At 47.8% G+C, this 16,234-nt stretch overlaps 1 protein-coding gene across 2 annotated transcripts in view; it reads left to right on the forward strand.

The window, feature by feature from the left end:
• LOC133933362 (nck-associated protein 5-like) overlaps nucleotides 1-16,234 on the forward strand; it is a 93,836-nt gene that overhangs the window by 15,663 nt on the left and 61,939 nt on the right. The window contains exons 1-2 of one of the 2 annotated variants that reach the window (XM_062380415.1): nucleotides 7,507-7,778; nucleotides 10,127-10,200. In XM_062380415.1, coding sequence (XP_062236399.1) covers nucleotides 10,133-10,200 — 68 coding nt within the window. In that variant the 5' untranslated portion in view covers nucleotides 7,507-7,778; nucleotides 10,127-10,132. Of the gene's footprint in view, nucleotides 1-7,506; nucleotides 7,779-10,126; nucleotides 10,201-16,234 lie in introns of those variants that run through there. The other variant, XM_062380414.1, reaches the window with a different exon arrangement.

Here is a 16,234-nt window from a genome sequence, read left to right on the forward strand (position 1 = left end):
TGAATGAGGGACACTCTGCTCAGGACCGTTTGACCCTCGGGGCTAATTGTGCGCGGTGTCAAGTGGTCAGTGCTTTTGTGTGTGTGGTCACGGCGGTCACTCAGGGTCTATTGTCAGGAGCCGCGGCAGCCAGCGGCCCTGCCTCCATCTGGCACAACAGCTGGGGCAGCCATTGGTTCTCCTCACAGGAAATTATGCAGAGCAAACAAAACTGCTGTGATTATTTCATTAGAATCATTTCTTGGGGATTATCTTCATTTTACAGGAACGGGCTCAACAAAGCTGTGTGTGTTTGCTCTTTGTTAAATATTGCAACACAACCCTGCCTCTCGATTCTCTCTCACACAAGCAGAAGCTTTATTTGGGAGGAATTTTCTGTCTTCTCCACCCTTCCTCTGTCTCGCAGGGGGCGGGGGGGGGGGCGCAGGGGAACCAGCTGAATTAGTGCATTATTAAGCCTTTCTCCCCTGACCCACATCCCCCTACTGCTGGCATGGCTTGACTCCAGTGTGTGTGTCTGTGTGTGTGTGTGTGCACGGGAGCCTGGAAAGCATTTGAATGGTCTCAGGATTCATTTCACTGTAAATGGACCTCTTATGTGCAGCAAGTGCTCGGAGAGGATGCTGAAATGAGCTGATGGTGAAAGCTCTTCATCGCCCTCAGCTCCGCAGTGATCCGCCATCGACCTCTTGACATTAAAGCAACACTATGCAACCTTTCCACCTTAAACCAGCAGCTTGATTAAACTGAGTGTGATGGTTGAGTGAGTGTGAACATGGGAGAACGTCTGCTCTCTGTAACTCTGGTGAGTGGGTTCCATCTCCTGTGAGAGTCCCAGCTTCAATCAGCTCCAGCAAGTTGAAGAGAAGCTGAACATGCGATTACTTTAAGACTCAGAAGTCTATAAAAAAACAGAGTCTGTTTAGTTCAAATATTCAGCAGGACACATATAAAATGGTTCTTAATTCAAACCAAACATCCACATCTAATTATTGTATCCCTGCATGAAGTGATTATCTTGTGTGTTCACCTCCATAAATAATACACCCAGCGTGGCCAGGGAGCAACTTGTGACCTACAAGGGGAACAATGTGGAACGCTCTAGCGTGTCCTGTGTAAGCCATGGTAAACAGCTCATGCTGAAGGTAATGCTTTCAGGGGTGGAGGGCATCTGATGGACGAGCTATTGTAACCCCGGCAGAATGAAGCCGCTGCCTCGCTTCAATCAGCCCGTTTGAGGCCGCCGCTTGAGAAATGGCTTCCAGAGGGCTCGGAGAATGTGAGAGCATTGAGCGGGGGGTGCAGGGGCTGCCCCAGATAAAGAGGGTTAGCTGTGTAAACAAATAATAATGATAGAACAGTGTTGTTATTGTAAGAGCAAATAGCTGGCCTAACCGGAGGAAATTCAGGTCCTTGCACTGCGACATTTTCCCACAGCAGCGGAACTATCACATTCTGATCCCTAAATATCTGAAACAGTGTTGGAGCGTTACAGGATGTGAAAATAAATAATATGTGAGTTCAGGTTCCTGCTCAGACTCTCAGTTATGGTAGAGATGGATTTGATTTATTTATCAGATGGACCTCTGACGCTCGGTTTCACACGAGGAGGAATCCTCTGTGTTCCAGTCCCGGGACGAGACCGGAGTATTACAGTCCGCTGATGTCACCCTGTCTGAGAGGCTAATGAGAAACAGAGCTCGGATTCTTCCCTCAGCTCCCATCTGGAAGAAATAAAACAAATATGGCTGTTAAAAATAAGCCTCCACTTGAGATGATAACAAGGATTTAGTGCTATTAACTGTGTAAATACAGTGTGTGGTCAAACTGGAATTCCTCCCCAACTGGGATGAGCTCTGACTGTAAATGGGCAGCGGCTCTCAGAGGCTGATGATGGAACATTTAAATATTTGATGCTGTTGAATTATTGGACTCTATTGCTGCTCTGAGAGGGCTTTGTTCCCATCGAGGGTGCAGATGATCTCTCCGAGTCGGAATCAGCAACCAAACCTGGAAACTGAAATCACAGATTGCTAAATAAAGGCTGCAAGAAATGATTCAATCTTTTTAAAAATTGCAATTTGAAAGGTGAGAAAAGCCTCAGGGTTGCATCTGAACTAGAGGGTGGACACCCAGGTCAGGTTCACACAAACACTGTGAAGTGATATTCAGGTTATTCATGTTGACAACAGGTGAAGTGACTGTGTGGTGTCACCCTGAACACGTTCTCACAAAACTCCATGACCCGATTCTAATAGAGAGCAGAATGAAAATATGTTTATTTTGTTTTTCAGACGATGAAAATGCACCAAACAAAGCAGCATGTTTTATGGGGGGGGGTGTTACCTAGATTTACACCGCCCACGCCGGGACTGCCGTCTTCTAAATGCAGGCTACTACAACTCAGGGGCACTTATCGGTTTAGGGAAACATGATTTATTGTGCGTTCACTTCCCACGTGCACTTCTCTCCTCGTCGGCCTTCAGATTCAAACAGGCAACCCTTTGGCCACAAGCCGGTTTCCAGGACCCCGAGGCTACAGCCCCCCCCCCCCCCCCCCCCCGCAGTCTGTCTGCAGAAGACACGGTGATCAGCCACTCCGCATCGCCACGGAAATAATTCATGACCACGAGAGGTATCATCGGACTCGGGTCAAAAGTCACCACAACCCATCTCTTCTCACAGTTCTCATTATTATTCTGCGGCTGCACCGTTCCTCCCCCCCTTTGAAAAAAAAAAGAAATCCCTGTATCTGGATCTGGGCTCCGTCTCTGTCAGGCTATATTGGAAAAGCACGTCTGATAAGCATGAGTGGCACAGGTGGGTCCGGGGATGACAGCCACACAAACAAACAGCGTCCACTTGTCACATTACCATATCCCCGGTTCTGCTCCCCCGCACCTCTGCAGGGGGAAATCTCTTTTCCCAGCCGCGAGATAGCAAGACGACGACTGAGGAGAAAGTCGGGATTTGACATTGATGCTTTTCTGGAGCAGGAATGCGACGCTCTGCCTGCTCGACATCTGCCCGGCACCTGGTTCGGCCGACTGTCAATAAATCAGCCGGTGGATTAAACGGAGGAGAAGCGGTGATAAACCTGAGGCCTGAAGCTAATGCATATGAAATGTCAGGGAATCTGACAAAGTCTCCCAGGGCGAGAAATGTCTGGTTGGAAACACACGCGTTCAGGTCATGAGACTGTTGGTGGATCGTGATTTGTGACCTGGGATGTTACTGAACTTTAGCAGAAGAGGTAAATTCTTCTCCGAGGGTCGTCAGGTGTCTTTTTATTTATCTGGTGAGATGCTGCAGAGCCGTAGAGCTCGGATCCTCGTGTGGGCTTTCCCTCAATCCAGAATGTGACAGAGTTTCCATGAAGGAACGCCGGCTTCACTCGATGGAGCCTCGGCGCTCCGGCTGCAGCTCGGCCCGGTTAGGTGTGGCGCCTGTCTGTCAAAGCCTGCATAAACAGAAGCCTGACTTCCCCTGGTGAACCGACCCACATCTGTTTAGCATCAGGCCTCTGCTCTGATCGGCCCCTTCCTCTGTCACTCTGCAGAGAGCTCCCCTCGCCGTTCTCTTTGTCTCCGATCACTTTCCTGCAGCTTCAGCGGCTCGTGTTGAATCACTGACACCACTGACGGGCTGCTGCAGACTTTATTTATGTGTTATGCATAATTAAATATAGCTGCTGTAAATCCTGCTGCTCGGTTGAAGGGAGAGGATGTTGGAAGCTGGAGGGAAGATTGATACGATGATTAACTCTGATAGTCACTGCTTTGGTAGATCAGAGCATGAAGTCGACCTGCAGAGGCTGTAGAAGAGTATCAGGATCGGGTTTTAGAAAACTATGAACAGAAGAACATGTTTTTTAATTTTGGATATCGACAATAAAGTGGAAATGTCGAGAATAAACTTGGGTGTTCGGGATTAAACTCGAATTTTTAATCTTGGTTGTGTATCGGCTCCACTTCACAATCACTTCTGCACAGACTCCAAATGACAAATACTAATGCTGTGCTTGTAACACATTAAATCACGTTTTATTTCCCGTGCACACAAACATTTATTTTTCCATTTCCTACGTCTGTTTTTACTCCCAGTTTTTAAATCCCTAAAAACACCCATCAGGGAGGAGCGCTGGAGGAATGCACCGTTATGAAACAAAGACAAACACACAGTGTGTCCTGGCTGGTACCGATGTTTCCAGACAGGACGGGACTCGAGGAAACAGTTAGCGGACAGGGGGGGGCAGAAGTCTGCAGCGCGCCTGTGCCCGTGTGTTTACAAGCCCGGAGGTTGCTGGGTTTTATTATCATCGGGGGGCCAATATTGAGCCAGGTGTATTTGGATCGGGACGGAGATTGGTGATGACAGAAGTGAAGAGGAAACCTGGAGAGGAGAGGAGTAAGCAGAGGAGCGGAGGGGAACTAGAGAGGTTGGAGAGACGGGGGGGGGGGGTGGTGAAAAAGCTGAGGACAGAGTAAAGAGACACGGCAACAAAACAAAGAGGCAGCCAAAGTCATACAACCGTTTTACACTGGGACAAATACAATATAGATGTCCCCAACAGTTTAGAGATCTTCCAGACATCACTCAAGCACATTCTGATTTAAATTTCTTATGGATCTTTGTGATGTTGGAGCTCCACAGATCTGGAAGCTCCACATGCAGAGCTGACACAATCCAGTCACACTCACTCAGAGCCCTGACAAGAGGCTGTGATGTTTAATGCAACGCGTGACGAGAAAGATGCGACGGCTGATTTTGTGTCAGACGAGACGGAAAATTCCTCCTTTCAACTCGAGTATCGGCTCCAGAAAGAAAGATGAACAAGTGGATGTGAGGAAACCTTCGGGAAAAGGACATTTTGCTCTTTATTTCTTCCAGTTCTTGTCCGATGAAGCTCTCCACACCTTCCTCTGTTCATTGTGCTGCTTTCATTTTGAAACGTAATCTCCCGTCACCTGCACGTGCTCTGCTGAGGGATTAGAAGCAACATGACTTGTCTTGAATCGAGGCTTCAGTAAAAACACACAAACTCAGAAACGCACACTCTTGCACACACCGCGATGCCCTCGGCGGCTCGTCCACACAGCTCGCTCTGTGGAAGTGATCAAATAGCGATGTCGGGTCCGATGGATTTCATTCCTCCGCTGCGTTTTTTAAACTCTCCCCCTGTGAGATTTACACATGGAACAGCTCCACCACTGTTCCCAGCAGGCATGAATGGGCCGCTCTGTGGAGCCCGGAGCGCACTGGAGCCCTTGCTGGACACATCTTAATGTTTGGAAAGATAATCTGTGGGGATTTGGATTCTTGACGGTGGCAGAGTGTTGATGTTTGGGCTGGGCCGGGCCGTAGGTGCTGCTGGAGGAGGACCATCAGATAACCCAAACTGCTGAGGCTCAGCAGAGAGGATGAACAGGCTCCCTTTGTAGAGCAGGTAATCCATATTCCCCGACACTCCTCCATCTGGGGCTGGCAGGCCCGTGAAGAATCTCCTGCTCACTGGACCCATTTGTTGGCCCGATGTCCTGGGCTCAATGAGGCCACTGTGCGCGGCTCCACCACTTTACAGTCATTGAGGTTTCAGGCACAATTAGGCAGTATAGTGCCAAGCTCCGGTTCAGCACCATTTGTTGAGTGAGGCTCCATTAACAGAGTGAGAGCTTGATTTGATTGATTTTGATATTCTTCAAGAGGAATTAAGAGATGATGGATGTTGCAGAGGATCATTTATTAAGCACATGAGAGTAGATGTTATTTGCATTGATCTGCTTTTCTCCTTCTAAATTAACGAATTGTCCAGTTTCCACAGTTAACAGGCAAACAGCCGATCACAGCTGGACACAGAGATAAACAGAAGAACACAGATAATTCTGATCTCCTCCCTGCACGTTCCACATCTCCATCTTCATTCTGTCTAATCGAGAAACAACAATATCCTCTCCAGATTCATCAAATCATCAAATCAGTCAGGAAACAGTCGTCCTGTTCTACACGATAAAACAAATCGAGGGTCGTGACACTGAATCATCTCCACTGATCCCAGTAGCTTGTTCCCCAACATGAGGAATAACTCTCATTAAGCTGAGCCGCTGCCCTCTCTTGATAGAAGCGGCGGGTTATCAGAGGAGTTATCAGGCTCTGCGGATATGAGAGGCCGATGTGGCGAGCTGTTATCAGGACGCCGGGTCACCGGGGGTTCGAGTACCAACCTCTGAATGAAGGCTCATCAGCCCAGAGGCTCTCAACCAGCTGATAAGACTAATGGATTTAACCGAGGCAGGGGCAGGTTTCTAGAATTACCTCCGTACGTCACCGCGATCCGATCTCAGTCATTATGAATTATATGAGTTTGCATTGATGCTGATTAAATTTGCTGTGTTTACATCTCCGCTGATGATGTTGGGATAAGTGGTGGCGTATCAGATGGCAGGAGCACTTGGCAGCGAGCGCGGCGGTATCTCTGGCTGGAGGCCAAGACTAACAGGCGTATCAGATGTGCAGTGTCTGCCACACCTTGCAAAGACACTGTCATAACTCTCCGGCTAGTGCACCATAAAAATACACACAGCGAGGAAATCTTACATTCTGTTGGCATAACCTTTGGCTCCCAGTAGCCCGTCATGGGAGCGCTTCCCTCCATCAAACCTGCAGCTCAGGGCTCGCCGTTGGTTTTTACAGCCACCGGAGACCAGGCTGGCATGTCATCAGTTGGTGAGGCGGGTTGGGATGCAGGGAGAGAGAGGGTGGGGCGGGGGGGAGAGGTTGTGACCTTGTCTTTGGCAGGGTCTTAACTCCCAGGGTGCACTGCGGGGGCTGCAGACCTCGACAAGGTGTCTAATCTCCTCGCGTCTGATGTGCGACCACATCAAGGTAGCGTGGGGAGCTCAGCGCGGCGAGGACTTGAAGGAATTCACTCTGACCTCGTCGGCGACTGGGTCACGGTCTTATCTCGCGTCAGGTTTATTTACTTACTCTTTAAACTCCCAAAAAGAGAGATGTAAGGAGAGGGAAGTGATTTCACCCCCTTCATCTGTAAGAATGTGAGAAAGAGCAGAGCGAGCTGGAGAGATGAAAAATACATCTGATGTTTAATTCCTCCAAAACCATTAATCTCTCATCAACAGATTGCATTAGCTTTGTGTGTCTGTGTTTGTTTTTTTCCTCTTTGCCAAAGCGTTGGGGGAAGGCGCTCACGTTTTAAATTTTCATAAAGGCACAGGAGCTGTAGGAGGCGACTGGATGTGGGATTCAAGCCGTGCACAAGGCGGGGGGGCTCTTCCCTCATCAAACATCCTCACACGCATGAGTAAACACGGCCAGATAAACATGACTGAGAACCTGCGGTCACGGAGCAGGTTCCTGCCGGGTTAACGCTCGTTTGGCCTCCGCTCGTCCAAACACCAGGAATCAATGCTGGCTTTTAGGGAAACGTTGGGAAACAACCAGTCTCAGATAAACGGCTGAAAACTGGATTTACCTGCTCCACATCCAGATAGAGAGACAGAACAAACACAAAGACACAAAGACACAAAGAGTAGAAGCAACAAAATATTGAGAATCTAACGCTATAATATCATAATCGCTGGTTTCCTCTGTAAGTGCATTTCTTCTTCAAACATCCTGTGATTTAATATACTTCAGAGGTGATAACACACTCCTTATGAGCTTCCTGCTCTCAGGACATTTTTACCTCTGGAAGGAATTGTTGCTGCTCTGCAGTTGTGAGAGAAGTGCTCCGGAGATATACGCCTCCGATAAAGTCTCAGGTCAGTAAATCCTGTTTTTCTGCACGTGAGTACCTGGGTCTTCTGGGAACGCCGTGGCTTTCACTTACGCCATAAAGCCGTCAGAAAAATGCCCGGCTGAAGATATAACACGCCGCGTTGCATACATGAGTCACGCTTTAAATCTCCGCTTTAAATACCCTCACATTTCACATGACAACAAGCACGCCGCATTCTCCACATTCCTCCATGTGTGCGGAGGATTTTTTCAGTGCCCTGTCATTAGCGGAGGTCTGAGCGATGACAACACCGACTTAGGCAGCTTTACCTCACGTCTGATGTGGCCTGTAAATATTTCCCCTGACACGGGGCTTTCACGAAGAAGGTTCCCCTTTGTGCAGCAGCCGTAATCATTATGGGATCATGTTGCTAATGGTCTTTCGGAGACAGACGGTTTTTTTTTGGCTGCCGGTGGAAAAGTCACACGTTTAAGTTGATGATATGGCAGATGTAGGATTCTTGTGCGGCCGGTCTTTTTTGTGTAGACTTGTGTAGATGTTCCTGTAACAGCTAAACACTACATGTGTGATATTAATTCTGCACAGCGACCAAATCCATCCCCTCCGCAGAGAGGACATATTTTTACTATTGATTAACTGCTGCTGGAGCCAACACTAAATTTAACTTTGGGAGCTTAGCTGAGCACTAATGGCCTTTCAGCCTGGGTTGGTTGCTGCATGCTTTTGCCTTGTGAGACTCACACATGGCCGTGGGGACGTTAGACACTGTAACTTGGTCGCATTCCAAACATGAAATATCTGCTTAAGTCAAAATAGATGATGACAAAACTGGATAAAGAGGAAATATCCTTTTTGTGCTAAAGTCACATAAAGCGTGAGGGAGATCAGGAAGTACGGCACCAAGCTGTTCTGCATCGATCTGTTGTCCTGCTTTTTGCTTAATGGTTAAACAGAGTGCGCTGGACTGGCGACTCCACAGGGAGCCTGGGCCTTTGCCACGTTCTGCTGGCAAACTGGTGGTGATGGAAGCTTTGGAGTGGGAGTCTCCACGGGCGGAGCGAGCAGACAAAACAACTGCTCTTACTGTATTTAGAGCAGCAGCTTCTGAACATCTGGCCTGGCTTGCTCTCAAGGCCACTGCAGGTTAAAATAAGCCCATCTAGCGATAACAGAAGCACTTTGAGTCTGGTCTGGTCCCGACGCTGGGTCACTGGGAGGTCAGAACCAGTCCCATCTTTTCTCAGAGGATCAAGTGTGTGAAACTGGAGATGGCGTCAAAGATGAGCTTATTTTTGAGGCTGTGTTTGGTTGCAGTATGTGAGATTCAGATTCACAGTGTGGCTCCTCAGAAACTGTATTCTCATAATAAAACCATTTGCATATGAGATCAAGCTCTTCCTTTATTCACACTGCATCACAACAGGGGTTCTGGAAAAAGTTGGTTAACAACAGGCGCAGTGTTTGTTTCTCTATTTTCTGAGGAATTTCAGTGGCATCAAGAAGGGATTTATCTCTGCCGGTGAATAGTGACATAAGTGAGATTAAAACAGAAATAGACAATATCCAGAAACATAGAATATTTTTTTTAAGTCAGAACAGGGAGCACCAACGTCTCCCTGTTGTCACTTTGGACTATTGACCTCTTTGTGGGATTCCCCTTTATTTGATTTCACTCTGCGAGCACATGACCGCGGTGTCTAGAAATCAATGGAGAGCATCTGTCCCACTGAGATAAGCGTTTACCCAGGAGATGCGTCGGGAGCTGTCAAGCTAACGTCTAATTAATTAGCCTTAAACTCAGCGTGCACGGATCTGACAGTCAGAACTGTTGTGGAGGTGGAGCCTGAAAACCCAGATGGTTTGAGTGCGGTGTCTATGTGGCCTATTTTCTAAAGCGCCCCCCCCCCCCCTCCTCTCCCTGCATCATGCAGTCGGACCACTAAGAGGCAAATCATTAGGCCAAAGCCAAGAAATCCTGACATCTGTTTTTCCCATTCTGCTCTCAGCCTGAGCTCATTTGGTCCGTGCTGTAACTCAGTAGCTCACGTTTTGTGAGCGCGGGCTATTCCCAGCTGACGTCCCACAGCTGGACGGGCTTCTGGGCCAGCCGTTAGAAGTTACCCAGAGGTGCTTCTGGAGTTACACGCAGGGATGACGAGACGCAGAATGGGAGACTGAACTGATTAATTGCACCGTTTGAACAGTGGTTTACTGGAGAGGAGGAAATACACGAGTCCCGTCGTGGTGTTAATCAGCATCTGATGCAGAAACGTGAGCAGTGGATGCTCTACTTTTAGTATGTTTGTCTCGCTTGGACAAATCATCAGGAAATCATCTCCAACTAACGCTTTTCTCGTCTCTCCTGTGCAGGAATACATGGACGCCAACAAATGCATCGACGAGCTCCTGAAGCAGCTTGAGGACGAGCGGCGGAACGTGAGAAGGTAAGAGCTTCTCAAGACTTCTGGGCAGATGTTTTACTGCCGCAGGACATCAGCAGCTGTCTGCAATCCATTCCCAAAGCAGAGGCAGCAGAACAATGTTGTTTGGTTTCGAGACAAGCTTTGTACGCCGGTCCTGAGAAATGCTTTCTGTGCTGGAGGCTCAGTATAAAGTGGGGGACAAAGGGGAGAGTCCGGGCTCAGTGTGGGGTTGACTGGGGGAGTTTCTCATGGAGGTCCTTTGCAGTGGATTGGCCCAGACAATGGGAATGAAGAGCTTATGGAGATGCCAATCTAATGACCTTGTCCCCTCCATGCTCCTATCGTCCTTTAGCCCTTCCAGCGATGCACCGCCCCGTTAGAGAAGAGAGACAATTTTTTAAACTTCACCCTCTTTTGTAAAGCCCTCTCAATGGAGCTGTATTCCCCAGCTCAAGTAATTTTCCCCCTGAGTGAGCAGCGAGGGGCTGGGGGTTGGACGCAGGGGGACAGGGGTCTCGGGGTGGGTGGCTCTGGGGACGGATGACCACTGACCATCCCCTTTACTAGGCCCCCAATAAAGGAAGTGATGTGTAAAGGAATGACCCTCCCCACCCCTCTTTGTAAGACAGGGAAGTCATCTTCAGTGACACCCTCAGTGACCTAACAGCCACTTAGAAGCACCACAATGTCCCAGTGACCCAGGTTCGGAGCCGAGGACCAGGTGGGTTGAGGTCTTGAACTTGTAGAGACCAGAGACGCTAACAGCAGCTGCAGTTGTCATCTGTGTGAATTTTCACTGCATGAATCTTTCTCTTATTTCCCTCATGTCTCTAATCCTTCATGAGACGGATTCACAAAAAGCCTGGAAACGTTTTACACCTGACAGTCCGTCAGCTGAAGCACAAGAGCTTCACCTTCTCTAAGGAAACTATGGTAATGAATCTATACTCTGCTGTTTTCCTGCTTTGTGGACCTGAGACGCTTCTGTTGATTTGAGGCCAAAATCAACCTGAAATATGTTATAGAACTAGAGTAGAGCACAGACCAGCACCAGGGCCAAACAGTTCCCTTATGAACCCACGTTTATATCCACTAGATCCAGAGTTTTATTTAGATCTGCATCAAATTACTCATAATTATCAATCAGTCAAATAAAGGACTAAATAGGGGACTGGGAACCCCTGCCCTAAATATGCCCTGTTCTTTCATCAAGATCCATTAATTACTCCCTGAGAAATCGGGGGATTTGTCCTATCTGGATCCAGCACAAAAGTGATCAAGCTTTTTCTTGGCTCCTGTCCCCTCCTTCCACCGAAGTTTCATGGAAATCTGTTCAGTAGCTTTTTGAGTAATCCTGAAACCAGCGAGGGGGGTCAACACTCTTTGGTGGTGGTGGTACCTAAGCAAGCCAGGGAGCTTAATGCATCAGAGAGGTAAAGAGAGGTACCACTGCATCGAGCTCTGTATGGTGGAGATGCAACCTTCCAGACGCCAGAAAACAAACATATGAAGACATAGTGTGGCGCTTTGGGGAAGTTCCTCAGTTTTTAGAAACAACATACCACCAGTGTTGTTCAATTGCGAGCGGCGACAGTGATGAATGACTTCACAAAGGCTTTTGTTGAGCTAAAACACAGACTGCGAGTCCCACAACGCCTCCTTCCCCTTATTAGGCAGCGTCGCTCGCCGGCGTCCATGTCTCCCTCCACCCCTCAGAATCTGGGGCCCATCAATCCGTCAAGAGGAGAAAGAGAAGCTCTCACATTCCTCTAGTTCCCTGCATCCCTGCGTCATGACCCAGTGACCCACTGCATTCATGTCTCTCATTGTACCTTATTATAGGGTACTTTCACACTGCAGAGTACACACATTGGACAAATATCACTTCTTTTAAGGGCCAGGCGTCGTGGAGGTTTATCAGATAAACCCATCAAATAAAAATGTGACACGAAAGCTCCTTTGTTGTGGTTAGTTTTTAAATCTGAGACCTTTCAATAACTTTAGAAGAAATTATAGTAGTTTGGAAAATACTCCAGTGCCTGGGTCATAAGTAAGTATGTGGAATGTGCTGTAAAAGATGGGTTACGTTGCTTTTACAGACATTTTGATGTGTTTTTCTCTGGAGCCTGACCTACATTGGTTTCACCATAAAATCTGCAGATATTATATTTAGAGAAACTGCTTAAAACTACAGATTTTCGATGCCTGAATCTAACGAATAACTTATTCAGCTGTACATCAGAAGCTTGGTATCCTCCACGTCCTCCAGCCTCTCGCTCTCTGCTGCAGCATCCCCTCGACGGAGCACAAAACCCCAGTGGGATGCAGGCCCAGCTTCTCCCGCAGCCTCTATTCAGCACCAGCACGTCTTTGACAGACGGAAACAAAAGCTCCACGGCAGAGTGTCAGCTTCAGATGGAGCAAATCCAAATTTGGGCTCATCAGACAGAGCGTACAGTAGGACGCTGATCTCGAGATTCCACTTCTTCATCGTTTGTCTGCAGTTTTCACATTAAACGTAATTCAATCTCTTTTTCAAGATGTGGAGTAGAGTTTATTAAAGATTTCTGCTCAGTGACATGTGCTGCAGAGACATATGGGTTCTCTCCAGCTCTGAAAAGCATGACGGCAGGGAGTGAGTTAGCATGACCTCTTTCTGACAAGCTGCTGCGTCAAGGCACCGTGACTGTGTAATCTTCCCTGTGGATTAAAACAATGTAGATTAGATTTTTCTATCTCCACTTCCTCCCGTTTTCCCACTGTTGATTTGCCACTGGGCTGAGCTGGTGTTTGTGTTTCCCTGAATCTTCTCCTGACCTTGTTTTCAGTTGGTCGCCGCTGGCCCGAAGCCGGCCTCACCTGCCATTCTGTCTCTGCTGGAGCAGATGGCGCTGGTCTGTCACCCTGTCCACACCTTGTCCCACACTGGAACGGGACGAGGAGGGTGTCCGGTCGGCTGGGGGCCGTGGCTGGGAGGTGGGGAGGTGTGGAAGGGGGCGGGCTTGGGACTCAGCTGGAGATCCTCCAGGCTTAGGACAGGTTGCGAGGAGCAGGCGGCTGCAGCTGCCAGGAGGACATTAGCAACGACATCTGCTGATCAATAAGCTATTTGTCATGTTCATAGAGCAGCGGAGCTCGGAAGGCGCTGGAGATAGAGGGGTCAGCTCCAGTGAGCGCTCGGCTGAGGGATTATAGATAATAGGACTTTCTTTGTGTAAGTGAATTTGCCTGTAACTGCTCGATGTGTCTGCCCATTCGTCCTTCAGACATATTGGATTGTGGAGTTTGTCCGTTATAAGAATAAATCCCTCTGTATCCTTTGGATAATTATTAAAAGCGTCTTCAAGCCACAAATCACTTTTTATCTGTTTTGATTGGCATTAAAAAACCCTTTGAGCGACTCTGGGTGATCCCCAAATTTTAATTTGGAGGACGCCGATGAGAGGAAGCGTCCTTGCTCTCTCTCTGAGGACGGCGAGGTCGAGCGAGAGAGGAAAAGCACGCGGGTGTTTACACATGAGAGCAAAAAGACCACAGGAGCTTCTGGCTGGGAACCAGTGTTAGATATCTGGACCTCGCTGGTGTTACTACATATCTGGCCTCTGAGACGCCTGTGTGCCGCCGGCAGGCTGAGCAACATGACAGGCTGTAATCCTGGGCTGAAGTATGTGGTGAGTCCTGTTCTGTGGACGAGGAGGTGGACATGGTTCAGCCCCCCGAAGACGCCCCGAGGATCCGCCGTCTCGGCTGGACCAGAGCCACGCTTTTTACAACTTTAATTGGATAAGTTGACCGGTCTAATGCAATAATTTGATCACGCTAAGCTCCAAAGAGATCTAATACGCTCCCAGAGTGTATTTGTGTGCCCTCTGAAGTGAATGACTTCGCCTAATCCATCCATTAGAGGTCGCTTTATGGCCCAGGAGCCCAGACCCAAGGAAACATCTCACAGGAGCAGTCAGCGGGGGAGTAAATCAGTCCGTGAAGACTTCATTTGAACCTGCGGGCACTGGTGGAATTTGATATTTGGACCATTTAAAACCAGTCAATTATTTTGATTATGTTTTTCCATAATAGGAAAAGTCATGAAGGACACATCTACACTTCATCCAGATATCTAGAAATGAAGCTGAAATATCCCTGATGATCTTCACCCCACTTGTCAGTGAGGGACAGGGGTGATGATGAACTCCCTGAAGCAAGTAGTGAAGGAGGCGACACCGCCGCTGCACCGAGACACAAGTCAACACTCGCTGGTTTAACCTCGGCGGGGATTCACTAAGTCTGAGACACGCACGTTAGATTCCCCTGGTCCTGTTCACGCTGCGGCCACTGATTCATGTGCAAACCCCAGACCAGAGCAAAAGGTATACATGCATCAGCTTTATGGAGCTTATGAGAGGAGGAGGTTAATCGAATGGGTTAATGAAGCCTTTTATTGATGCTCCCTCAAGGTCGTTTGGTCGCCGAGCCGCATTCCCATGCACGTTGCTCAAGTAGTGATATGCAACGGCTGCTCCACAGGCCCCGCCTCCTTCTCCACATATCATTCACCAACAGCCTTTATGTTGCTTTTCTGATGCAGTCAAGGTTAAGTACGAAGCTCAGCAGCTGTCTACTGCACTTATGGAAAATATGACTACACTTAGCATAATGGATATATATCCTTTCCCTACAGATGAAGTAAACAGCTTCATACAGAAGGAGGTTATTTCCATCCCCGTACATGTGTTTGTTTGTTTGTCAGCAGGGTTATGGAAAAACTGAAGTACATATTTCCAAGAAACGTCCAAGAAGAAAGGGACAAGGGTCAGAAAAGAATCCAAGAGTTATTTTATCATCTTAACCAAGTTCTCAGAGAATAATTATTGAATGAAGACAATGGTGCAGATTTACAGGACTGGCCTCGTTGAGGTATGAACCGCTGTAGTTAGGTACATGTGGTGTTTAAAAGGGATTTGTAACATGTAGTCTCTGCATACAGATTGAATGGAGGCGTTATCTTCATTCCTCGAGGCAATTAGCTCTGTTTAAGTGCAGAGTCTTTGGGGGTCTGGTTTAATAGCTAATTAAAAATTGTTTCTCCTCGTGAGTTCTCAGACTCTCGTTTGAAATTCTTACACTTAAATTATGCATTAGCTCAGTATAATCATTTTTTTATCTGATTTCAGTTATCAGTTAGATTAGAAGGTTCACACAACATCCAGGTCTGTTGACTGCAGTCGACTTCCTCCATTCATGCAATGAAAGGAGTTTTTGAATCAAGATAAGCTCAGGGAGAATGAGCTGTGACTCCTTTTGTGCTCAGGAAAGCGTGCAGTTATTTTGACTTATACCTGGTGCACAGCCCCCAGGAAAACATCCCTGCTTTAAGATAAGAGAAGCCATAGATCCTGTGTGGTTCTCTTTGTTGAAGGGTCTTGTGTGGTTCGGCTTGTTGATGGATCCCGTGTAGCTTTAGCTGCTGGGAGTCACAGTGGTTTCATCCCAGCGATTTACCTCCCGCTCAGGGCTCCGAGGAAAACATCCCCTCGTGGTCTGTGTGAGGAAGCAGGAAGGGGTGAAAGTCACAGTGTGTGTCCTCTGACAGAGTTTGTAGGATCTGATGATCGAGACCACCACTGGAGTGAGACGACACGCTGCCAGTGAGATACACAACAGTACAATATGATGCTGGACTCTTTATTTCATAGTGCTTGTACAATAGACCTATATCTTCCAGTAGAAAATGACCTTGAGATGAAACAGCAGCTCATGAGTATTCTTAAAACATCTCCAGTAACTGTACCACTGAGAAAGAGGACCCACTGAGATCACCACATAATAGTCTCGTTTATTTACTGTAATCACACGAGGAGCGTGAAAGCGTTTGCTTGTATTAAATTGAGATTAATTAAAGATGAGATCCATCAGTGTTAATCCTGCTCATTCCAGTCCTGTCGGCTTGAAGCACTTCCTGCGTTCCTCGGTGATGTCAGTCTGGAGCGCCACCGTGGTCCCGCCCCCTGTCCCTCTGATTAATGAAACGTGACAGAGGTGCATTATCGCATTCATT

Source organism: Platichthys flesus, chromosome 22, assembly GCF_949316205.1.
Source record: "Platichthys flesus chromosome 22, fPlaFle2.1, whole genome shotgun sequence".
In the NCBI taxonomy this organism is placed as follows: Eukaryota; Metazoa; Chordata; class Actinopteri; order Pleuronectiformes; family Pleuronectidae; genus Platichthys; species Platichthys flesus.